This window comes from Elaeis guineensis, chromosome 2 (genome assembly GCF_000442705.2).
Source record: "Elaeis guineensis isolate ETL-2024a chromosome 2, EG11, whole genome shotgun sequence".
NCBI classification, from domain to species: Eukaryota; Viridiplantae; Streptophyta; class Magnoliopsida; order Arecales; family Arecaceae; genus Elaeis; species Elaeis guineensis.
The window spans coordinates 122,341,169-122,366,560 of NC_025994.2; the positions used below are offsets into that span (position 1 = coordinate 122,341,169).

General features: G+C 35.6%; 1 protein-coding gene across 2 annotated transcripts; it reads left to right on the top strand.

Annotated features, from left to right (window-relative positions):
- The first annotated feature begins 3,485 nt into the window (after nt 1-3,485).
- On the top strand, nt 3,486-24,664 carry LOC105037954 (RNA cytidine acetyltransferase 1). Of its 2 annotated transcripts, none has more exons than XM_010913599.4 (26): nt 3,486-3,694; nt 4,114-4,205; nt 5,328-5,499; nt 5,595-5,717; nt 6,789-6,962; nt 7,213-7,323; nt 7,440-7,573; nt 7,665-7,758; nt 8,999-9,097; nt 9,908-10,044; nt 10,236-10,339; nt 12,151-12,274; nt 12,358-12,445; nt 12,617-12,716; nt 12,851-12,903; nt 13,535-13,711; nt 13,798-13,835; nt 14,626-14,716; nt 18,366-18,545; nt 18,641-18,749; nt 18,837-18,906; nt 18,982-19,120; nt 21,280-21,408; nt 21,569-21,694; nt 23,865-23,930; nt 24,008-24,593. In XM_010913599.4, the coding sequence occupies exons 1-26, from the start codon at nt 3,590-3,592 to the stop codon at nt 24,260-24,262; spliced, it is 3,090 nt and encodes a 1,029-aa protein (XP_010911901.1). In that variant the 5' UTR covers nt 3,486-3,589; the 3' UTR covers nt 24,263-24,593. The 2 variants fall into 2 exon arrangements, with proteins under 2 accessions (XP_010911901.1, XP_010911908.1); XM_010913606.4 differs by having other exon boundaries at nt 3,487-3,694; nt 10,236-10,333; nt 24,008-24,664.
- The last annotated feature ends 728 nt before the right edge of the window (nt 24,665-25,392 follow it).

The window sequence follows — 25,392 nt, forward strand, 5'->3', positions numbered from 1 at the left end:
TGCGAACCGAAGAATATGAAAGTATACCATGATGGCTTTGCATTGCTTGCATACATGGCAATATATAGATAACTTGTGTCACATATCTATTGCATGATCAAGATAATGGTATCACATAATTATGCTGGGGTCTTTTCTTCAAAACATGAATTTTATATTCTTATCGTATCATTGTTAAAGACATCCATGTGCACATTTATCAAAGAAGAGAAAATATTTGTACGTGCTTTATATTTGCAAATTAATCTTTTTAGAATTGAATAAAACTCTAGTTTCAAAATCATGGTCCCATAACAGGATGTTGTTTTGATAGGCCGTGGTGGTTTGAGTTTGAGACAAGTTATCCATACATGAATGATGATGGTGCTGAACCCTTAAGCTAGGTTGATTAAGTTCACTATATACCTTTTATTTGTGGATGAGGACCGGCATTTTCTTTGAGTGCATGATGTTTGTTTTGAGATGAGTTGATGCTAAAATTATGGCCATAGTATTTTAATTTTAGACATCTATATTAGATGAAGCTGATGGAATAATCGATTAGTTCAGTTTGTAATAGAAGATACAAGCTGAACATATTCAATTTTTTTTCCAAAAAAAAAAAAAAAAAAAACAGAAGCTGCATGGAAGGAGAAGTACTTTATTTTGATGGTTATAGAATGATTTGACCATTTTTTCTATCCATCGTGACTTTAAGCTGGAGAGGACTCTCACAATGCATTCTTTAATCCTAGTTCAATATATATGATTAGAGTTGCTATGGATGTTTAAGTTAGACTGAGTTTCAAGAAAATATTTAAGCAATTCATTTAAGCAACAATTACAAAAGATTTGTGTACATACAGTGCTAAATGTATATTCGGCTGCAGAGAAAAATTGTCATAGAAATCTTTTATTTTCCAATGAAACCTAGTTTTTTCTTTGTTTATTTAACAAAAATTTGTCAAAACTCCAGAGCTTATATCTTGGATGGCTAGAATTTTTTTTTTTTTTTTTATGAATTTCTTTGCAACTAAATTTAAAATAAGTAAAATACTGTAGCAACTTCCATCAAACAATGGTTGATGGTTATATATATTTTTTTCATTATTATTTATTTATACTTGATAGAAATATATGTGGAGAGAAAGAGTTGAATTGACTTAGGCAACTCTCTAGAAAAAATGGATGTATGTTGTGCCTATGATATTTAGTCTCAAATAGGATGAGAAAAGTGAGAAAAAAAAAAAAAAAAAGGCTCGTATTGAAAAAGTGAGGAAAATAAAAAAAAAGTAAAAAAACAAAAAAAAACAAAATGAAGAACAAAAAAAAAAGGAGAAAGAAAGAAAGGGAAAGGATAATCGGAAGTTTTTTACTGACCTTTTATTGTGTTTGCTTGTAGATTTTTTATATCTATTCATCTTTTCAATGTTGTGGAAGTATCATGTCAGCACTCTAATTATATATTTCAATCTTGTTCTTTATTCTGATGGTTGCACTTAATCATATATGAGCTGTACTAAAGTCAAATAGGTTTTGAGCAACTATCTCAGTGTGCACAGCAAATTTCATTCTTCCAAAATATTGTCAATGATATTTTTCTACTCAAGATCCTTTTGATATTATTTGCAGAAGACTGCCATTCTATTACATTAACTGCTGCCGCTGAAAATCATCTCTTTTATCATACTTCTGCATTATTGTTATATAATCAAGTGAGGTCTACAGTTTTGATGAGGTCCATTCTTCTTTGGAACATCAAACTTTATGAACCAAATTGCATTGTTTTTCATTCTTCACATCTTGTTTGGTGGATGTCTGACCAGGACACCACCTCCCAATATCCTTTCAGTACCACGCGATGCAGCAGGAAGAAAAAAGAAATAAAACAAAAGAAAAACAATCAAAATACGTGGATCAGCCACAAAAGGACTCGCCTCCACGGGGCATGCAAACTTCACTATGAAAAGAAAATTTTACAAGAGGAGACCTCACCCTCAACCCTTGTACACCCAATTCTCTCTCATCTGAAGTTCCCCTTACAAAAGCTCTCTCTCTCTTAGAGACCCCCATGAACCCCTGAAGAGCTTGGCGACCGCTGTCCAGGAGCCTCCTGCTCATTCTCTCACAGCGCTCTCGCCTCTCTCTCTCTTCTCGGATTCGTACGGCTCCGTACGATGCGAAAACCGAACCCCACTCCTCTCTGTTTCGTCACAGGATCCTTTTTAAAGGGTTAAACAGGGTTTAAACCTAATCTATGGAATAGTGCTGTGGACCGCGAGAACCAAATCAGCCTCATGAACCGTCGGATCGTCACCGGAATCTCCCTGGACCGTCCGATCGCGCTTCGGTCTATGGAATAGTGCCGTGGACCGCGAGAAATGCATGGGAAACGCCCACGCGGTCCACAAGCCCCTCTGTGGACCTCCCGATCCACGGTGGACCGGGGCAAAGGGTCGCGGGCCTGGGTCGCGCATCCCGCGCGGGCCTGGGTCGTGCGTCCCGCGTGGGCCTGGGCCTGGGTCCCGCGTCCCACGCGCCGCTGCCTGCGGCCGTGCCGCTGCCGCCCACCGCCGGTCGCCGGCGGTCCTTCGCCACCTCAATTCTCGTGCCGACTTCAAAAGCTCGTATCTCCTCCATCCGAGCTCCGTTTCAGGTGATCTTGGTCTTGTTGGACTCCGTTTTTCGTCGCGAACCTCGCTGTGAGCTCAATGTGGGCTGAATCTCGAGGCATCAAATCTTAACATATCTGTTGGATAATCTGCTTTCAGTTTTATATTATTATTGTAATTTTTGTGCGATGCCTCCATATTCATTTTATCAGTTGACGCTTTTTGAGTTGGTTATGTATTATTTTGTGGAGTGTACTATTTATGTATTACTTTACAGACCGATTATGTATTGCTTTTGGAATGCTTATGTTTTATCTGATACATATTTTTATTATCAAGAACTCTTTGTAAATATTTTGTTATAAAAAGGATGAGGAAAGAATACAACAGTGCATTCGGCAAGGGATGGTCTTATGGATTTATGAATAGTACAACCTGTAATGGGTCATAAAAGTTTATGATAACAGGTAGAAAATAATTCCAACAATTCCTTTATAGTTTTTTTATTTTTTTACAATCCCTGTAAACCCAAACATTATTCCAAGTAATTTTTTTTGTAATATTTCAGTACTAAGTTGGTAAAATTAGATATTGCTTCCGATTTTAAGATTTTTTTTCAGTTAGTTCCTATAGATTTTCTTTTAATTTACCAAGAAGATAATTCACAAAGATTATATCGTGTGAGATTTATACGTAACAAGTCGATATTAAATTTGGAGTTATGTCTTTACCCAAAAAAAAAAAAATTGGGAGTTATGTCGGTATTCATGTGCAGACAAATAGTAGGACCTTACCATTTCATTCCGACCCAACCACGTCCGCCGGAACCAGACCATTTTATTCCAACCCAACCACGTCCGCCGCAACCAGACGCGAATCTCGACGGACCGTGAACCCTAACGCCTAAAAGGCTAAAACCCTAACACTTGAGAGCGGAGAGGAACCTTGGAAAAAGAAAGGCTTGATTTCCTCCTCCGTTCCCGTTGGCTCTTTCGACAATGAGGAAGAAGGTGGACGACCGCATCCGAACCCTAATCGAGAATGGCGTCAAGCTCAGGCATCGATCCATGTTCGTCATCGTTGGCGACAAGTCTCGAGACCAGGTATCCTCTTCCTCTTCCTTCCCTTGTCCAACTCAGGGCATTCTTTTGTCTTCTTTTCTCGAGATTTTTTCTACCAATCATATCAAATAACTCGATCTTTACCAAGATTTTCTTGAGGCTGGGTTCTTGGATCGTTGACCGAAGTCTTTAAGGGGGGCGGCTTTAATATGAGCTGCGTAAATGCTTTTTCTTTTTTCATACACAATTAGAGAATCGTTTTTCAGTGATCAAGAAAATGTTGATTTTGATTCGTTCGGGGATGAGAGAGGTGGAGTATTATATGAAAGAAGGAAGAAGGAGATTGGATTCTTGAATGACATTTTTTTCCTTTTTTTTGAAACAAAGTGTAGCTTTTATTCTAATGCGTCAGTGTTCTTATCTATATAATGTCTTGTGTTGATGCTTGTTATTGCTTATAGATTGTGAATCTCCATTACATGCTGAGCAAGGCGGTTGTGAAATCCCGGCCAACTGTACTGTGGTGCTATAAGGAGAAGCTTGAGCTCAGCAGGTGCGTGCTTTAGCTCTTAATCTTGGCAATCCCTCAGAGTACGCACTGTATCTTTTTTTCCTTTTTCACCTTTTTTCTTTTCTTTGTTTTTTGTATGTGGGTGTGTTTAGATTCATTTATGGCCTATTTTCTTAATATTTTAAATGTAAATTATGGGACTATGGCATTGATTTTTTTTTAGCATAAAACTAAAAATATTTTGCATAATGGAGATGGGTAACCTTGGGTGTTCCATCCTCCTCTTGGCACTATTTTTTCTTCATGGTACATAGATGGGAGGGTTACTAAAGAATAACACAGGCTAGCAAATCTTGATTTTGTTTTTGCCCATCCCAGTTTTGATTGGACTTGACAAAGCAATACAAGTTGTCTGATAGCTAGGTCTTCTAGGATCTAGACTGGATTCTCTCAGGCCAGGCCCTAAAGCATATTGGGTGAACAATTAGCAATTCATAATCAACCATAGGTCTTCCATTTTTAACTTCATTTTAGGCTTTCTAATTTGGTTTCTCTATGAACTTTTGACCTGTCTTATTGTTGTTCAATGCTTTGCAAATATTATTGCAAATATTTCATTATGCTGGTTCGTTCAGTTAAATTTCAGCCTAAAGTTGCATTTTCTCACTCTGTCCAAAACTCTTCAACAATTAGGGAAAAACATAATTATGGGTTAGCTTATCATTAGCAGAAAATATGGATTCATAGAAGGGCAAGTAGTATCTGATTTTTTTTGGGAAGCACTCTTTAACTTCTCATACACAGCATAGTGAGGTGAATGTGAACAAATTAAAAACTTCATTAATACATCTTTTTGATAGAAAGCATACCTGTAAAGAAAGCAAGGCCACTATGCAAGTGTGCCATCCTCCTGATGTGATGAGAATTGAGCAAGCACTAGTTGATTCTTGAGGTGGTAGGAACTGTAGTTGCATTCCAAAGGCAATTTGACACGTGAGCTTTATGTTTTTCCTCGTAAAATCCTTCATGACATACTCTAGAACATATTGCATTTATATGTAAGTTCTCATCTCTCCTCATTTCTTGAGATCACCTTTCTGGATCCAACTGTTACTATCATAGAATATTTTTTGCTAATATTACAAATGGATCTTGTTATCTCAGTCACCGGAAAAAACGTGCAAAGCAAATAAAGAAGTTGATGCAGAGGGGTTTGCTGGATCCTGAGAAAGTGGATCCTTTTACACTTTTTGTTGAAAGTGGAAATATAACATATTGCTTGTATAAAGATTCAGAAAGAATTCTTGGAAATACATTTGGTATGTGCATATTACAGGTATGCTGTTTTACTTGGTTGATGCACAGTCAGTATACTTTCTCCACCTTTTTCATATATTTGTTGATATCAAAGACTCTGATGCTAATTTTTAGGATTTTGAGGCATTGACACCTAATCTCCTAGCAAGAACCATGGAGACGGTAGAGGGTGGTGGACTCATAATCTTGTTGCTACGTTCCCTTTCCTCTCTTACCAGTCTCTACACTATGGTTATGGTAAGGTTTTTTTCCCCATACCAAGATAACTTGGAATTTTTACCAGCTAAATGACATATAACATGATTCTTGGTTTATATCTGATGCTCAGATGGAGCTGTATCAATCTCATCTAGTTTGTCATAACATTGTATCCCTAATTGATGTCTAGAGATCAACAAATGTCTTCATTTTATTTATATTGCCTTATGTTTTATAACCTATATTAGGACCAATCCTATGTGCACTTAGTACTAATCTTCCATCTTGCTCAATTATCCCAACTTGAATTTAGTTTCTAAAGATTCTTCATGGAGGGCATATTGTCAAGATATAATTGGTTTAAGAAAGCTGTCCATTGCACACTTAAAATATATTTGAATTTTGAAATCATTTATAGATCAGTTGTTTGTCACTGCAGCAAGACCTTTAATTAATACATACTCAAAGTGAAAAGATTCTAGTAATTTTTAATTGTAAAGCAGGATCACCCATGATATGAGATAGGACTATAAATTAATTTTCTTATCATTCTGTGATTCTAAGACATTTAACCATACATGATGTCCTCTGATCACCTGTGCGAATCCATCCAAGTACATTTACCATCAATACAAATGTAGATCCACAAGTTCAAATTCAATCTAAATCCAAGATTTTCTCATACTTTCTGAATTTATCTTGCTGCTACCCATTTTCTGATCACCAAATTTATTTGTTGCAATTTCTGTGTGCACCAAGTGCTTGCAAGTTTATTTGGTCCCACCATGTTCCAATTTTAGTTTCTAACATTTTAACTTAGATGAAGCATTGAACTCTTTTCTTTTCTTTTGTTGGCTTTGTTTTGTCTTAAATGAAAAAAAATACACTTTCACAGGTGTGGAACTCAGTGGGGTTTATTTTAAGGGAGGAAAAGAAAAACCCTATATTATGACCGACATCTTATATATATATATATAATATAAATATTGCTTTGAGTAGTTCTAACCATAATAAAAATTTGTGGTTTGGAATATGCTGCGTATATCGTTTTAGGTGACATTAGCCCTCAGTCACTTAAATGTTAAGTCGGTGCATGTTTGCCGGTTTCAGGATGTGCACGAAAGGTTTCGAACAGAGTCTCATTCTCATGCTGCTGCACGATTCAATGAAAGGTTCTTGCTGTCTATTGGGTCATGTAAAGCCTGCGTTGTAATGGATGATGAGCTTAACATTTTACCGATATCATCACATATAAGATCAATCCAATCTGTATCAGTAATGGAGGTATAGTTCCCTTGAATCTCTATTTATATCATGTTATAATATTTGCTATGTAGTGAAATTTGTAAAATATCTTAAACATTTTGAATGATGCTTCAACCTTTCAAGCAAATATTTACTTTTTCCTTATATGTGAATTCTTTGATAAAGAATTATATAAAAGAATTAATCAATATTTTTTGATCATGTGAAAATGTACTTCTGGGAGGTTTATCAAATGCATGCATTCTTATACTTTGCATGTATTCTAAAGGACACAGAGGGGCTATCAGAAAGGGAGCGGGAGTTGAAGGCTCTGAAAGAACAGTTTCATGATGATTTTCCTGTCGGTCCTTTGATCGGGAAATGTTGTACAATGGACCAGGTACATGTTGCAAATCTATCTTAATTTCTCTCTTAAATTTTTGTGCTCTCACTCTGCAATGGAACAACCACAACTGTTTCCTGACTTGGATGATAAATCAATCTATTACAACCTAGGGAAAAGCTGTCATTACATTTCTTGATGCAATTCTGGACAAGGCACTTCGAAGCACTGTTGCTCTAATTGCTGCTCGTGGGCGAGGAAAATCGGCTGCTTTAGGTCTTGCTGTTGCAGGGGCTGTTGCTGCTGGGTATCTAATCAATGCTACACACTTTTACGGTTCTATTTTCATCTCTTCCCTCAGTTGATTAAATTCTAAACTTTCCTTTTTCCCCCTTTAGGTATTCAAATATTTTTGTCACTGCACCCAGTCCAGAGAACCTTAAGACTTTATTTGAGTTTGTTTGCAAAGGAATTAATGCGTTGGAATATAAGGTTTGTACTACTCTTTTCCAAGCAGTTTATAAGTATATTAGCCTTGATTCGTTGGTCACCATGTTGCATTCAGATGAGTTAAATCATTAGTCACGCCTAGTGTTGGAGGAACCATCCCAAACCGCCCAATTTGGGACATACCAAGCCGTACTGGCGTGGGATAGGATGATTCTGGCCTTCAAATCGAGAGACCCTTGAAGGAGGAGGAGATGGAGAAGGAGAGAGAGGGAGAGAGAGAGAGAGAGGGTGGGGGAGGGATGGTGGAGGGGTGTGGAGGGGTGGAGAAGGGGCTCCACCCTCTGGTTCTCCTATTTCGTTCGAAACAAGGGTCCCAAAGGGGGCTTCTTTTCTATTTTGAAGAGTTTAAGTGAAATCTGCAAGATAGGCCGTCTCTTTTCCTCTCTCCCTTGCCCTCTCTATTGTGTTTGGCTGCACCTGCTGCCTTCTCTCCCTCTCCCTCCCTCCTCTCTCTCTTGTTTCCTTTCTCCCATTTTCCCTCTCTCTTGCCCTCTCTATTGTGTTGGTACAGGCCTGGCACAAAATGGCATGGAGGTCTACATAAACGTGCCATCAGGCAACCAATACAGGCCCTAGTACTAGCAAAATGATCCTTGGTTATGTCTACAAAGAAATTCAGCAACACATGGGCAAGTCATGCAATCTTACCTTATCAATTGTTCAAGTGAAATGATATGCCCCTTTACATATAAATAACATGTTAGTGTTTTGTATGTATAAAAAGATCTCCTCATCATGGTTTGAATCAAGGTTCGCTGTCTCAGTATCGGATCCTGTACTGGTAAAATCCTATTATAGTGTCGATATGTGGTATGGACGTATGGTAGTGTCGGTATGAGACCGTATGGCATGTTGGTATTGGATTGGTATAGTACAGTAGGCCCTATATCGGGCAGTACGGGATGGTACAACAAAAACCATGGTTTGAATGATGATAAGCGGTAAATATTAGAAGCCTTCCTCATTAGTTTTGTGAACAGTGCAGCTAGAGGATAATTCCAGCCATATTTATTTGACATGTTAACGTGTTTTGATCAAAGTTGTAGAACTGTCGCTCTCACCCTACACAAAAGCACACAGTCAAGCATGAAAAAAAGGAATCTTTTAAGTTTTCTACATCATTCCATCAGTGGTTTTGGAACATTTTCCAAGTAAATGTTGATATTATTATGTAGTGTACCAGTAATTTTAATATTTCTAATGGAAATTTTGTAATTTGTAGGAGCATTTACATTATGATGTGGTGAAGAGTGCTGACCCAGATTTGAAGAAAGCGACAGTTCAGATAAATGTCTACAAGCAGCATCGCCAGACAATTAAGGTAAGTGAACTTTGGCTTTTGACTTGCTTCATTGATTTTGTATTAATTGGTTAAATGAATGCAAATTGTTTATGCAGTAATTTAAATGGATTGATGGCCATGGTGGGAGAAATTTTTAAGATGGACCTTGTAAAATTTCCAAATAACCATGTGTTTTACTTGTTCTTTTCTAATTGTGGGGGTGGAAATTTGAGTCCTATAGTTTTGTAAATACTGCATGAGTTCATGGTGAAACATACAGAATACAGATAAATACTCAGGTGCACATGAGTTTGATTTGTTTCAAGTTTCATAGACAGAAGTTATCTGTATTCTAAGTGTGAAAATGAAGGTGGAGATGGGACTGTGGAAATTGTTTTTTTAGGCATCTCTCACTAGATGAAGAAATAGACCATTCAGTGTATATACTATTCTCAGAACCATGGACAAGGGATATATGGAGGTGTGAACATGTCAAGTACCATAAGTAGTATATCGCTTTATCATGTTCATAGACACGAACATGAACAAAATTGCAAATCATTTTTTTAAAATCACATTTAATTCGTTTTGCTTGAAATATCATAATCATCATTTTTGTTTTTAAATGTTCTACAACGTGTTATAAGTGTTCAAACTTATGGAAATCCGTATGGTGGGTTAAGTAGCATAGCTTGTATAATTACTTATATAATTTGGCTTGATACCCACTAACTTTTCCCAAATTTTATTGTTTAATTTGGTACTTCTAAATCAAGAATCTCTCCTGTAATAAAGCTGGTGACCTGGTTTCTCTTTGATTAGTCTATTTTCACTTATTCTTATTGGCAGTATCTAAAGCCACATGACCATGGAAAGCTTTCTCAAGTCGAGCTCCTGGTTATTGATGAAGCTGCGGCTATTCCATTACCCATTGTGAAATCGTTGCTTGGACCTTATTTGGTCTTCCTGTCATCCACCGTCAACGGGTATGATGTGTTTATGGTATTTCTTTTATCATACATACCCATATACAGAGACCCAAGCTTCCCAAAAACTAACAGTGCTTTTGAAAATAGTTGGCATATTCAACAGTGCTAGGAGCACTGACTGTTTATGCACTTTTATCAATATGCAAATTAATTGATGTAATAATGAAGTCAAGCATTTGCTTTTGAAGCTATGAAGGCACTGGACGTTCGTTATCCTTGAAGCTCCTCCAGCAATTAGAATCACAAAGCCAGATGCCTACTCAGAATGTTGAAGGTTCTCATTCTGGTAAGAGTTATGTCATTGTTTCAATCTGTTCCTAACTTAAAAAGAAAGCATGTCCTAAACGAGCAGCAATACATGTCATAATAATACTGACAAGTTTATGTAATGTCCTGTAATGTTAGTGTAGCATATACTAAGAAATGTTCCAAATGTTTGGCATTCTGCAAATTTTATGAAAACAAGGAGCACTTATAGCTATCTGACATAAAGTGTCAGTAATCAACCTTTTATAGTTATCCAAGAATCAAGCTACAATTTTCTCTTGATCCAGCTGAAAATGAGACCAATCAATCTCTTTGTTCACAATCTACAAGGGGTTTAAATTTGAACTGACTTCATATAAGGTGTAGCTGCCTCCTTTATTATTTAGTTGAATAAAATTGCAAGATGGTCAACCCTCTGAACTCCAAACAATGCAGGGAATTTCCTAGTTCTTTGAACCCTCAAGTGACTTTAAAAAGCTCAATAACTTTTAAGAAAGATTTGATCAGATTCTGTTAACTAATTGTGCATGACCCCTGATAGGAATTATCGACGTATGAGTGATAATACTAGCTAGAAGTAGATGTTACCAGGACTCTATGTTATGTTTACAATTTTGACCTGACTTGATTACCGATCGAGTTGGGCTACACAAAAATCGTTGACAGGAAACCTAAATGTTTTGGATCTGGGATCATGATGGATCAAAATATGCTTGGTATTTGTACACTTATCAAGTTTGTATAAGCCTTTCTTGCTGTTGCTGCCTATGCCTAAATCATCTTGTCGTATGGATTCGTTGACTTAAACCTTAGTGGTCTCAGGTGCTTTTTAACCTTGATAAGAATATTTATCTATATGTATATATCTGTATCTATATATATATATACAACCTTAGTGGTCTCAGGTGCTTTTTAACCTTGATAAGAATATATATGTATATGTGTGCGCCCGTACGTACGTACGTACTATGTATGTATGTATATGTGTGTGTGTGTGTGTGTGTGTCTGTATGTATGTATCTATATGTGTGTGTGTGTGTGTGTGTGTGTGTGTATCTATATCCATATGTATATGTATGTATGTATGTATATGTATATGTATATATGTATGTATATGTATATATATGGATATGTATATATGTATACATACATACATACATATATATATGTATATGTATGTGTGTGCGTGCGTGCGCGCACGTGTGTGCGTGCGTGCATGCGTGCGTATATATATATTCTTTTTTCTTCTTATTCTTGTCATGTCATCAAGTGCTTTGTTTACATTGCACATCTACAAATGAGATCATTCTGTATTTCTTCCCCCCTTATCCTATTCTTTTTAATTTTAATTGGCTCTTGTATATTGATGCTAGTAATACAGTTGGATTTAATTTTTGACCAGACAGTGTATATGTTTGTTGACAAAACACAATCATGCTTCATGTTGTTCCCATATTTCATATAGTTTAATTTTCTTTTATGGCTAGATTGCTTACTCTCCATTGAAATGTCCTAGGCTGTTTTAAATCTGATTATAAACAAGTTTCTAATCATTTCTTAAGTGCTATGACAACCAACCTGGCTGTCATTACGATTATCTTATGTAATTGTCTTCGTTTTACTTGTTCTTTTCTTCTTGATCGATGTTGCTATAATTCTACATCAAAAGCATTCTATTTTGTATCTTCATTCCTTTGCACTATCGTGTGGCATGAAATGCAATTGCGTTGAGAATGTAGGGACGAGAAGAATACCATAACATTTTGCATATTTTTAATATGAACTTCTATTCTTAATTCTTGGTATGGGAGTTGATGTTTTTGGCTTGGATTGTAGGTAGGTTTTTCAAGAAGATTGAATTGAATGAGTCTATCAGATATGCATCTGGTGATCCAATTGAGTCTTGGCTTAATGGTTTACTTTGCTTGGATGTTGCAAGTTATATTCCAAATATTACTAGGTTAGCATTGCATTCATGAAAGCAGGTTACGACTTTACATTCTGCCATCTTCGTTCTACTCATTGAAATCATTTAATTTGTAGGCTACCGCACCCTAGCGAATGTGATCTTTATTATGTTAATCGAGACACACTTTTTTCATATCACAAAGAGAGTGAGACATTTTTACAGGTAACATTATTAACTGCTAAATTTTTTTTTGGGTATTCATCAGCTTATGTTTTTATGAATATCATATTGTTTATTGGTTAATAACTTTGGATCGTCGTAATTAACGAAGTTGTAAATTTATCATTATCTTGTTAACATTTAACTTAGTTTTGCTCTGTTTTGGTATTTCAGCGGATGATGGCCCTTTATGTTGCCTCCCACTACAAAAATTCCCCGAATGACTTACAACTGATGGCTGATGCACCATCACATCACTTGTTTGTGTTGCTTGGTATGCTTTTCATATGATTTTACTTGTTGTCTATATGACTGAAGCCCAAACAGGCTCCCACCACACACCTGAATATATATATATTTTTTTAATTATATGATTGCTGACCTATACTCTTATATTGCTCTTTGCAGGCCCTGTTGACGAGTCAAAAAATCAGCTTCCAGATATTTTGTGTGTCATTCAGGTAGACAACTTTCGTTGCGTTCGCTTCATCATAAGATGTATTTTACTCTATGCATCTCTAACAAACAAGAAAAGTAAATTTTTGTTCAAGGCATCATCATCTATACAAACTCAACTTGCTTATGTGATAGTTTCTCACAGAATAGAAAATTTTGAGTCTTCATAAGTTTTTTGTGAAGAAAATTGCAGGCTCTATTATTTTAGAAGCTTGTGCCTTTTTTTTTTTTGTTGGGGGGGGGGGTCTATGGTTAAATATTCATTGTTGGGTTTTGGAGAGAGAGATTTTATGAGAATCATTTCTAAATTATATCAATAAATGTTTCTGACATCAATTCCCCAGTACTTCCATGTTGATTGAGTGATTAATGTAAAATAGTTGTACATCACATAATCATATTTGAATACAAGCTACACTTTTATCTCATACAAGTAATAGTTAAGTTGCTAGTTGTTTACTAGAATGTGATGGTCAGATACAGTTTTCCGCTACAAATTTAGACATGCAGTCCATATACAGGTTAAACAATTTTATATGTAGGTAAATTTGTCATGCTTGTTTTTTCTATGGGAAACACACATTATCTTGGAATTACACTTATCTTGGAACTGCATTTATTTCATCTTCTGTTCAGGTTTGTCTTGAAGGACAAATATCACGGAAATCTGCGATTAAAAGTTTAAGCGAGGGCCATCAACCATTTGGTGATCAGATCCCTTGGAAATTTTGTGAGCAATTCCAAGACAATGTATTTCCAACTCTTTCAGGAGCTCGAATAGTGCGCATTGCCGTCCACCCAAGTGCATTGAGGGTAATTTGTCATGTCTTGTGAGTCTGTTTCATGTTTATCAATTCCCACTTTATGCTGGCAAAGATTCCCATTTTTGTTTGTTGCAGCTTGGATATGGCTCAACTGCAGTGGAGCTTCTGACAAGGTCAGACATCTTCTTTTTCTCCTTTTCTTATGTTTTTTGTACTATTTGTTCATTGGATTCCATGTATGCATATCAAATGTCAATAAAGCATTATCACGCATGGATATTGGCTGGAATGCTGATTTTCACATACCTAAAAAAATGACTAGAATTAGTGTTTTATGTTGCCTAAGTTGGTCTATAAATGTGCAACAAAGACAACGGGAGCCCTTAGCAAGAGAGGACTTAGATCTTTGTTGAAGGGTTGAAATGATGAAAGTAGGAAACTAGATGTAAATCAAGAAATGATTCAAAATAGGTTGTATAACATAAAATGTTGTCCTTAATGGGAATAAAAATCTTGAGAAGAAACAATTCAAAGGCAACCTGAAATTGATGGCCTTGATGGACCTAGTTATGGTTTTGTTCTTAAAGTCAGCTGCCTAGATTGGAGATATGGCAAGGTCGAACACATAAAGTTGAGCCCATAAGATATGATGCGGCTTTTCATTATGGTTGCAGCGTATTGTGGCTTGGAAGAAATGTGCGACATTTCTTATGATTTCATTAGGTAGGTTTTTGTCGTAGCTTTGACCTTTTTTAACCGGTCACTTATGTTTCCGGTATCTCATAATTTGATCAAGAGAAATATGGCTTTTGTCGGATGAATTATTTGCAATGCCATTACCATGTTTGCTTGGGGATGCAGGAAACAATTTGTTTGTTGTCTATTAAAAAATGGTGGCTCATTTATAACAGATGTGATTTGGGATATTAAAGTTTTTACTTTTTGTGTGTGAAACATCGACAGGTATTATGAAGGTCAACTGACAGCTTTTGCAGAGATAGATGCTGAGGAAATAGAGGAGCCAATGGTCAAAGTTACTGAAGCTGCAGAAAAGGTTTTATTTTAACTAGAAATGTGTCATGTGATTCTCTATAACAGTTCATGCAAAAAGAAATTCTCTTATATGCTTAATTCGTATATATCTTATATATACATACATATATATGCACACACATATATACATATACATATATAGTATGTATATATGTGTGTGTGTGTGTGTACATATACATACATACATATGTATATGTATATGTATATATATACATATGTATATATATATGTATATGTATACATATGTATATGTATGTATTTGTATATGTATGTATATATGTGTATATGTATATGTATATATATGTGTATATGTATATGTATATATATGTGTATATATATACACATATATGTATATATATGTGTGTGTATATATATGTGTGTGTTTGTGTGTGTGTGTGTGTGTGTTGGATAACCTGGGGCCTGGTGTCGATGATTTAAGTTGTTCAATGCAATCTACTATCTCTAAATTACTGTTAGAAAATCATATGATTTGGAGATCCTTAGTTTGTGCATCTAGTGATTAAAAAATATGCATCATTCGTGTTATTTGAATTGTTCATTTTTGACCACTAGATGCATCAGTGATGTATATGCCAAAGATATCCAAATCACTTGATAATTTGATAATAAGTAGTTTAGACATAGTAGATCATATTCAATGGCTTGGATTGTCAATGCCGTGCTCCCAATTATCCCATCAGGATGGCTATTGTGCAGATGTCCACATTTAACTCTACTCTATATACATATACATGTACATATATACATATATATGCATATATGACACACATATATGTATATATGCAAATATACGTATATTTATTTATCTATTATTTATGCATGGGATGTGCTTTGCTCTTGAGAGGAGAGGGTATCTACTCTCTAAGTCCAAAATAAAAATTTGTAATGCAAATTGAAAATCTGCACCATTGATACTAATTTATACCACTAAAAATAACTAAAAAGGGGCAGCCTTACACCTGCCTGTAAAAAGGGTGTTCCGTGTTTTAAACTCATGGTAACCGGGGTCAGGAGTAATTTTATCACCCTCTACCACTAAAAATACCCACTAGAAATAAAAAATCACTTGTTTTGGTGGTCTCTAACTTGTGCATCAAGTAGACACAAAAATGGACTGTTTGGTTATGCTAATGTGTTAAAATACATGATAAATCATTTATATTAAGACTCCACCTCATTATTGCTCATGATCTACACATGTTAAAACATGTATAAATTTTTTTTAAAAATATTTTAATATTTAGATCATAACAAAATATGGTATCACAACATGTGATTCTTGGTTGCTAGGCATTTTTGAGTGGGATGGATCATGATCAAATGCTATGGATCTTTGATTTAAGTGCCTCGTTATTGATTTTGGCTTGAAAGGAGTAGATACCCTCGCCTCTCGAGAGGAGAGTAACCTATATATACATGTACATATACATGTATATACATACATACATGTATGTATGTATATGTGTGTGTGTGTGTGTATTCTCAGGTCCAAAATAGATAATTGGGCATCTAAATGAAAAATCCATGCCATTGATTATGATTTATAACACTACAAATGCCTAGGAAAAAAAAAATCAAAAGTCGTGTCTTAGTAGTTTGTGACTTATGCATCAAGTAGATACAAAAATAGACGGTTAAAATGATAAGAAACTATGTTTTGTTTATGATTTTAGCATTAAAATCTGTTTATTTTCAATCTATACACGGTTTAACATGTGTAGCCTCATGATCAATAGGGTGGATTCTTAATTTAAATATTTTATCATGTATTTTAGCACACTAGCACAATGGGAGCTGGTCATTTTTCTATTGATGCATAGGTTAGAAACTACTAAAATATGTGATTTTTAATTTGTATGCATTTTTAGTGGTATAGATCAATGGTATGGATGATTTGAGAACCCGATTATTGATTTTGGACTTGAGGGGAGTAGATAATCTCTCTTGAATGGAGCATAATCCATCCTTATATATGTATATATACATACATACATGCATACACGCACGCACATATATATTGTGTATGTGTGTATGCACAAAGACATACCTATACATATACATATATATATATATATATCCATACATAGATATAGACAGATATACATTAGATAGATAGAGAGAGAGAGAGATGGACTTTGCTCCTCTAGAGAAGAGAGGCACCTACTTTCAAGTCTAAAATCAATAATCAGGTAACCAAATCGAAGATCCACATCACTGATCATGATCCATACCACTAAAAATGTCTAAAAACTATGGTGGTCTTGAACCTATATAACAACCAGACAAAAAAAATAATCTGTTAAAATGTTATGAGACTGTTTCACTATGATCTAAGAATTAAAATCTATTGATTTTCAATATATACATCTTTTAACATGTGTAGATCACGATCAATAAAGTGGTTTCTTAATTTAATAATTTTATCATCTATTTTAGCATACTAGCACAATGTCAAGTGCCTATTTTTTGTCTACTTGCTGGATAGGTTAGAGATCACCAAACATGTGATTTTGGTTTGTAGAAATTTTTAGTGGTATAAATCATGATCAATAGTGTGGATCTTCGATTAAAGTGCTCGATTATATATTTTGGATCTAAGAAGAGTAGAAACTCTTTCCTTTCAAGAGTGTTGTAATCGTCCAATATATACACGTAGATGCACACACACATAAACACATATATGTATACATACATACGTATAAGTATACATTCATAAACATACATATACATGCATAGTTACATACACATACATACATACAGATGCACACACACACATACATATATGCAGAAATATATGCGTATATGTATATATATTTACATGCATACATGTATACATACTAATCATTGGCTATCAAATTTCAAAATCCAAATCATTGAACATGGCCTACATCATAGAAAATACATAGAAACCAAACTTTGTGAGCGGTATAGCTTATGCATCCAGTCGTTACAAAAATTATGGGTATCAATTGGTAATTTGGTATTATGGTAAGGTACAAAATAGGGCACATGAAATGTAAATTTACTTGGTGATCATGATTTACACAACTTAGTCCATGGTTAGATTTAAACTCAGTAGGTTTTAATGATTAATCATGTTCTTACAACCATCCATTTTCACACTTTCTTGATGCATAGGTTAGAGATCACCAAACCATGTGAATTTTTGGTTTCTAGGCATTTTTTTTGATATCGCACATCATGTTCAGTGGTTTGATCCCCTATCATTGATTTTTAAGGAGAGAGGACCTTATTGACTATCCTTTCAAGAGTATATTAGCATTACTCTCTCTCTCTCCCCCCCCCTCTCTCTCTCTCTATATATATATATATATTCCATGAACCTTGATTCTGCACCTCAGGTCTTCAGTTATGGATATTTATATGATTCAAGTACAACGGATTTTAATAAAAGATTGTTGGGCTTATGAACTTGACTACCTATAGCACAAGCGTGGCTATCATGATCTAAATTTCATCAGTTTGTTGTGGCAAGACAATGTCTGAGGTTTTTTCTACCAAGCTTGATGCCATTGATTTGCTGATAGCTCTTTAACCTTGCAGTTCACAAGTTCTGGTTTTTTTTCCCTCATTGACAACTCTCTTTTTGCTGTGGTTCTGTGTTGCAGGCTTCCTTGTTAGAAGAAAATATAAAGCCCAGAGCAAACCTGCCTCCTCTTCTTGTGCATCTTCGTGAGCGACACCCTGAAAAGCTCCACTACCTTGGTGTCTCTTTTGGGCTAACCCGGGATCTTTTTCGCTTTTGGAGGAAGCACAACTTTTATCCATTTTATATTGGCCATATTCCAGTATTATTCTCTACAACTGGTTTTCTCTGTTGCTATTAGTATCTAATGTTGTTTATATCATGCTTTAAATGTCTTTTATGTACTTTGGTGATCAGAGTGCTGTGACCGGTGAACATACTTGCATGATCTTGAAGTCATTAAACAATGATGAGATTGAAGTTGGTGAATCAGGTCAAAGTGGTTTTCTTGCACCATTTTATCAAGGTGTGTTATTGCTGTGTTGTACCTTAAGTCTTTGCTAGCTTCTAATTGTTGATGATCTGGTGAAATATATTTCATGACTCTGTCCAGATTTCGGACAAAGGTTCATGCGACTTCTAGGTTCCACCTTCCATGCACTTGATTATAAGCTTGCAATGAGGTTAGTAATTCAACTTATCATCCACTAGGAACTTCTGTGCATGTGCTTATTTGTGATTGTATAATCTTGTGCTAGCGTTTTGGCATCAAAGATAAATTTTACGGAGCAGGAACCCACCACCAATGGTACTTTGAAGCCAGTGGGTGACCTACTGTCCCCATATGATATGAAGCGACTAGAAGCATATACAAACAATCGTGTTGATTACCATATGGTAAGATATTTTGTGACAACAAAAAGTTCTATTCTGTTAATAATTGTTCCATTTTGTTTTGTTTTATTAAGTAGATATCATGAATTACTTTGCATGCTTTTTACCTTCTAGTTTCCAACGATAACAAATAGGTATTCTCCTACTGTTCTGTTGATCCACCTGCGAAGTGAAAAGTCATGACTTAGTGCATGCTTTATCTATTACTTCCGTACGAATTCCAAGCAATATTGATTACTTTTATACTAGTATCCTCTATTGACATACTAAGACACAAACAATAGGCCTTTATGTCAGTCTTTACACATGAACATTCATCTCCTAGGCCCTGAATTCTAACTTCATATTCAGTTTCATATACCTAAAACTGCCTTAACACTAATATATTTGTTTAACCTATTTCATGCTTATCAAATCTGTTGTCCAGAATGTCGTTTTGCATGGAATCGCCTGTCTTTATAACTATCTTACAAATTAGGGACTCTAAGACCACGTTTATACCGTGTGCCTTCACTTCCCAAAAATTGCATATGATGGAAAGTTCATAAAGTAAACTTCCCTGAACATTTTAGGGGCTGTTGCTATTCTTTAAACTCCCTTTCAATGTGGATAGGGCTCTGAATAGGCCATTTTGTTTTGGATTTGTTCATGGAATGCCATGCCCCTTTCCCTGCCAGAAACCCTTGTATTTAGCTTATCTTATAATTAGGCATAGACAACGAACCTTACCCCAGATTAGTTGTGTCTAGGTTTATTGGTCCCGCTATTCCCTTCCTCCGTACATCTTTTTGGTAGTAGAGAGTTTCTTGAAAATATTTCTAGCATGAACTAAGGATCAGAGTACTGCCCATATCAACCAACCAGGGCAGCCCATTTATGCCCCTAGATTGCAAATTGACCCATACCACCCGTGCCAATCTCATTCCAACCTCGTATCATGCTTTTCTGCTTGATACCACCCTTTTCTCTTTTCTGCACTTATCTGAACCAGCCTCATCCTAGGCCATGCTGACCCTTGTCCCCACCCCCAACCCCCCCATAAAGTGGTACAAACTGTAGTGGCTGGTGACAAGTTTGGTTGTTGATTTTAAATCCTAGGTATGAACTAGACCCTATTAACATTGAAAGCACAAAGAATTGTAATAGGTCAAAAATGAGATGCAGAATGATGATATGCCACTAAATATAAACATACTTTTAGTCATGCTGTTAATGCTTAATCTTATTAATGCAACTAATGTATCTACATAAGAAAGCACTATCATTTCTGACCATGCAAAATTTAATATCCAGACCAACAAACCTTGTCTACTTTTTGTGGGATCAGTTGCATGGATCAAAATATGATTGACAAAGTTTGAGAATGTTGTATGTATGATTCAACATAAAATCAACCCTCTTGGTTGGTGCTAAGTTGTTCACCAATGCAATTTAAGTCTGGATACGTGCCATGAAATTAATTAGCTAAATGGTGGTTATGGAATACTATCTAATTTTTCATTGTACTGTGCTCTTGAAAGAGCAACTCTTTTTGAAATCTCGAAAGGTGCTGAGTTGGGATCTCATTCTAAGGATTCTTATGGTTCTGGAGAATCCAGCTAGAACCAAGCATGGAGAGCTGTCTTCCTTTCTTCCTCCAAATTGGTCTAATGCTGGTTTTAAGAACGAGCAAGTGTCCTTCTCCAACCCCTTGGTGCCCAACTGGAGAGCTGACAGCTAATATATTCCACTTTATTGAATAATGGAACCTCCTGCTGCATACAATAAACTTTGTATCCGAGCAGAGCCTTGTCCCCCTCTTTTTGTTCCTTTTTTCTATCAAGAATATGGCCCAGACACCATATATGATCATTGGTCTTTTGGCATTCCACTTACACATGCAATTTATATAATCAAGATTGTACTGTGATTTGTGGATAAGATAAATGCTACTTCTTTGAAAAATCTAACTTCTGATGGTCAAGTTTCTTTAGTCTTGCTGAAAATAAGTCCAATGTTAGTCTATGATTTAAAGCATTTGTTTTATATTTAATTTCCATGCTCAACATTCTATAGTTTTCTGTGGCATATCAATATCCTTTAGCAATAAAATGTTAGCTACAATAATGTTGCTTAACATATATAAGCTTTCCGTTTACAACTGAATGTGCTACATTTTGTAGATTTTAGACCTTGTGCCTATCCTTGCACATCAGTATTTCCAACAAAAGCTTCCAGTTACATTATCTCCCGTTCAAGCTTCTGTATTATTCTGCATGGGTTTGCAGAACCATGACATTACATATATAAAGGTTAGTTCACCAAGACCTCCAAACTGAAGATATACTTTCAACCTCAAGAACTTATGATGTGCATGGATGCATCTCTAAGTTCTACTAATTACTATCATAACTTCCACTGACATGTCATTGATGACGGACCAATTATTCTTTTGGCTTTTGAATGACACAGGAAGAAATGAAGTTAGAACGAGAACAGATACTATCATTGTTCATTAAGGTGATGAAAAAGTTATATGACCATCTATATGGCATTGCAGCGAAGGAGATTGATGCAACTCTACCTCGGCTGAAGGAAGTAAGTAAAGAGGATTCGCTTCTTTTGTTTTTGTCATTCCTAAGATTTAAGACTCGGTGTAGTTTACTGGTCATTTAATGAACACTTAACAGTCTATGTGATACTACTTTATCAAGGGTATTACTTGAACTTTAAGAATTGGAATTATGTGCAAGAATCTAAAGTATTGTAACTTAGGGATTTGTGACATTGAAATCTGCTAGTAGTTAGTTGTCAAAGCCAGGGGTTATCCCATGAAAATTTGACTAATTTACAGTTCAACATAGCTGAAGTTCATTTTAATTGTCACTGAAATACAACCAAAACCTGGAAGTCTTTTTGCTTTTGTTGTTTTACATCGAACTGGCAAAAACAGATGTTTCTTCAGATTTTCCATAAGACATGCCAAAGAAACAAAATTTTGCCGCATATTCTAAAATTATACTTCTCAAGTATGACAGAAAGAAAATTTGACCGTTTCTTTATGGAAGTCTGAACGACCCTTGCTTATTTTATTCTATATTGAAGAGAAAAATGGGTTCTCCAGACTTGGACCCTTGGTCAATTTGATTTTCTGATGGTTGGAATGGTTGCAAATCCTTCAGTTTCCCCTGTTCCTTTTTTTCTTTCTTGCAGATTGAGCATTGGAAATAAGGACTGGTTACGTGAAACACCTAATGCAATCAACTTATTTTGCCTTTCTGATTATAAACTCATGTTCCTTACCGTATATGTTTTGATGGTGCTTTTGATATGTGTGGGCAGCAGTTTTAATCAGTGAATGGGGGGAAGGCCAGTCAACCAGGTCATATGTCTTTGTATGTGCTCCTGTGTTTACTATAATTTTGAATTTCCATATTGTCTCCAATGAGGACTAGAAAAAACCTATGACTGCTATATCTGATCTCTCCCCTCAACCTCCTCCGCCTCCTTTCCTTTCTCCCCTCCATTTATTCTGTCTTTCCTGTCTTTGTCTTTTAAAGTTAACCCCAAGAGGCATTGATTTTCCCTTCTTTGACTGAATAAGCCTTGTGGATGCTTCTCTCCCCCTTGTCCCTCTTTGCTAAGCAGATTAATTATGAATTTCAAATGCTGTCCCAACTCCCAAACAGTCAAAATATCTGTGGTAGCAGATAAGGAGATCTAGTCCCAGGTTTTTGTGTTCCAACTCATATTAAAATTATCAAAGAAAAAATATCAAAGATGAGATGTTCGGCAAATCTATTGTGCTCTCTCTCTCTCTCTCTCTCTCTCTCATATCTCACACATCCTGATTCTTACTTGCAAGTTTGTGAAGGAAAAGTTGGAAAGTATTACTTTTTCTATAGCTGCCTACAAACAAAATGATGCATGCTATTGTCGAGATTAAATCAAGAGTGCATTTATATTTCGATAAAGGGCCAACCACAAGGAGTATATTTTAATGCTCACAACTACTTTTTGGATGCTAGTAGGGTTCTTGACGCTAGGACTTGCCATCTGTTTGCATTAATTATCTAGCCAATAATTGCAATTTAAGGAGGTTTTATCCTCTTACTTTGCCTTCAATCTGCAAGCTTATTATTCAAGGGATTGGTATGTTTTCAGATTTGAAACTGCCTTGCTTCTATGTACAGCATAAGCTGCACTGTTCAGCATCTGACCTTCTATTGAGACCTTCCGCTTTCTTAACTAGATGAACATAATCAACCAAGGATCATAGAATCCTGCTCACTAGTTAGCTTGAAAGTTAGTGGTCTAAGATTTGGTATTACATCTGGTAAAATTTTTTATTGTGGCTGTAAGCAGAGGCATCCTTCTAAACTTGAAAAGTTTTAGAAGTGTTACAGCATTATCCAGGTCCCCGAAGTTTTCCTGAACTAGTGAGTTTTTATACTCCTGAATGCCATCATATTATATGCTCAGGGGAAGCAAGAATGCAAGATTAGTGCGCAAATTCTTCAGTAAAAATTTAAAAGCATGCTGTTTATTCTATCACACAGAATAAATTTGTTTCACAAAAAATGTTATTAGATATTTTGTTATGAACTTTTGGTGGGACTGTCAATTAAATTTATGATAGTGGGTTTTTTTTTCATTCTTTATATCTTTCTCAGTACAGTTTTCCCCCCATTTTTATCCTTTGCTAGTTGTTTTTCTTTTCCACCCATGTTTCATTCACATCAGCTTAATCTCATTATTCTACCATCAGGTTGAAATGGCCCCTCACAGCATTTCGGTTGATGAAGATCTTAATGAGGCAGCCAGAGAAGTTATAGTAAGCACCTTAAATTTCCTAGATTGGTTTTTATTGCTTTTCAGATTCACTACTAAGCATTTTCCAAGCATTTTCAGGAAAAAATGAAAGCTGGGAATGAAGGTATATTGGACCCAGAGCACCTGCAGCAATATGCCATCGTAGATAAAGAAGGTGATTTTGAGAAAGCCCTCCAAAACGGAGGGGGGAAGTTGTCAGCAAGTGGACTACTAAGCGTGAAATCCAATAAGGTTAAGATGGAGAAGCAAGGAAAGTACAATGAAATGACTAAGGGCAAAAGGAAGGGAAAGGATGGTGACAGGTTGAGATCAAACAAAAAGAAGAAATCCTAGTAATGTGGTTAGCAAACTGTCAGGCATTGCTTATATTGCAAAAGATATATCTTGACCAGAAGGGCATGTATACGAAGTGGCAGCAATTAATTTTGTATTATATTTCCATTTTTATTTTGAACTCTTTGCATTTTTCTTTTGGTAGAGTGTGAGAAGATATGATCAGAGCGGCAGAAGCAGGAAATTAAAAATGTCCTAGTTTTTTAATATAATTTGGTCCATTCTATGTATGAGAAGATACGATCATACATAGAATTAATCTTGGTGTTGTAAACATGTGTAACAGTTAAATCTTGGATTGGATCTGCTGTGCTATCAATGAACCATTCTATGTACCTGTCAATAGGAATTTTGACATTGAGGAGTTTTATTTATTGGAAATGTATGCCTTGGTTATCTGTATGTGAGCTGGCTTTATATTATCAACTAGACTGTTGAGGTAGATTTGTTAATCGTATCATGGATTGATTAGCTTGATGATGTTATCATTGCCAGTAGACTCGTTCTTCTGCCGCGTTGCCATGTTGAAATCACAGGGCCTTGGAATCAATTCTACGACATTTTTAAGATTCGTACATTTCCCAAATGGTTATGTTTCCGCCCTTTGTGAAGCTCATTGTTCTTTTGAAAGAGTAATTCTCGGAAATGTCCACAAAGACAAATCTTGATTATATTGCCATAATCAGTCCTCATGTTCATGCCTTGCAGCAAAACATATTCAAACTATGCATAAGTTAATTGTTTTAAGCTGCCGGTTTTAAGCCAGGAGTAATCGACACGAAGCTGCTGCTTCTCGGGGGGGTTCGAGCCTGTAATAGGCTCGCTTGCACGAGCCTTGGATTTTTTGACCACCAATTCTGTTACATATTGAAGTTTTCACTTTTAGCATCAGAATTCTATCCTTTTTCTTCATTTGAAAATTTAGAAAGTTTGTAATAAAAAAATAAATAATAAAAATAAAAAATTTAAAAAATAATTAATTATTTTCTTTTAATTTTATTTACAGGACGATGGGATTTTATTGTAGGACAAAGCATTCCAAGAATAATCAAACGATTTCTAGAAAGGTATATGTCTGCTAATATTCCCACATGGACCAAATCAATGCTGCTTAACGAGTCACGACAAAT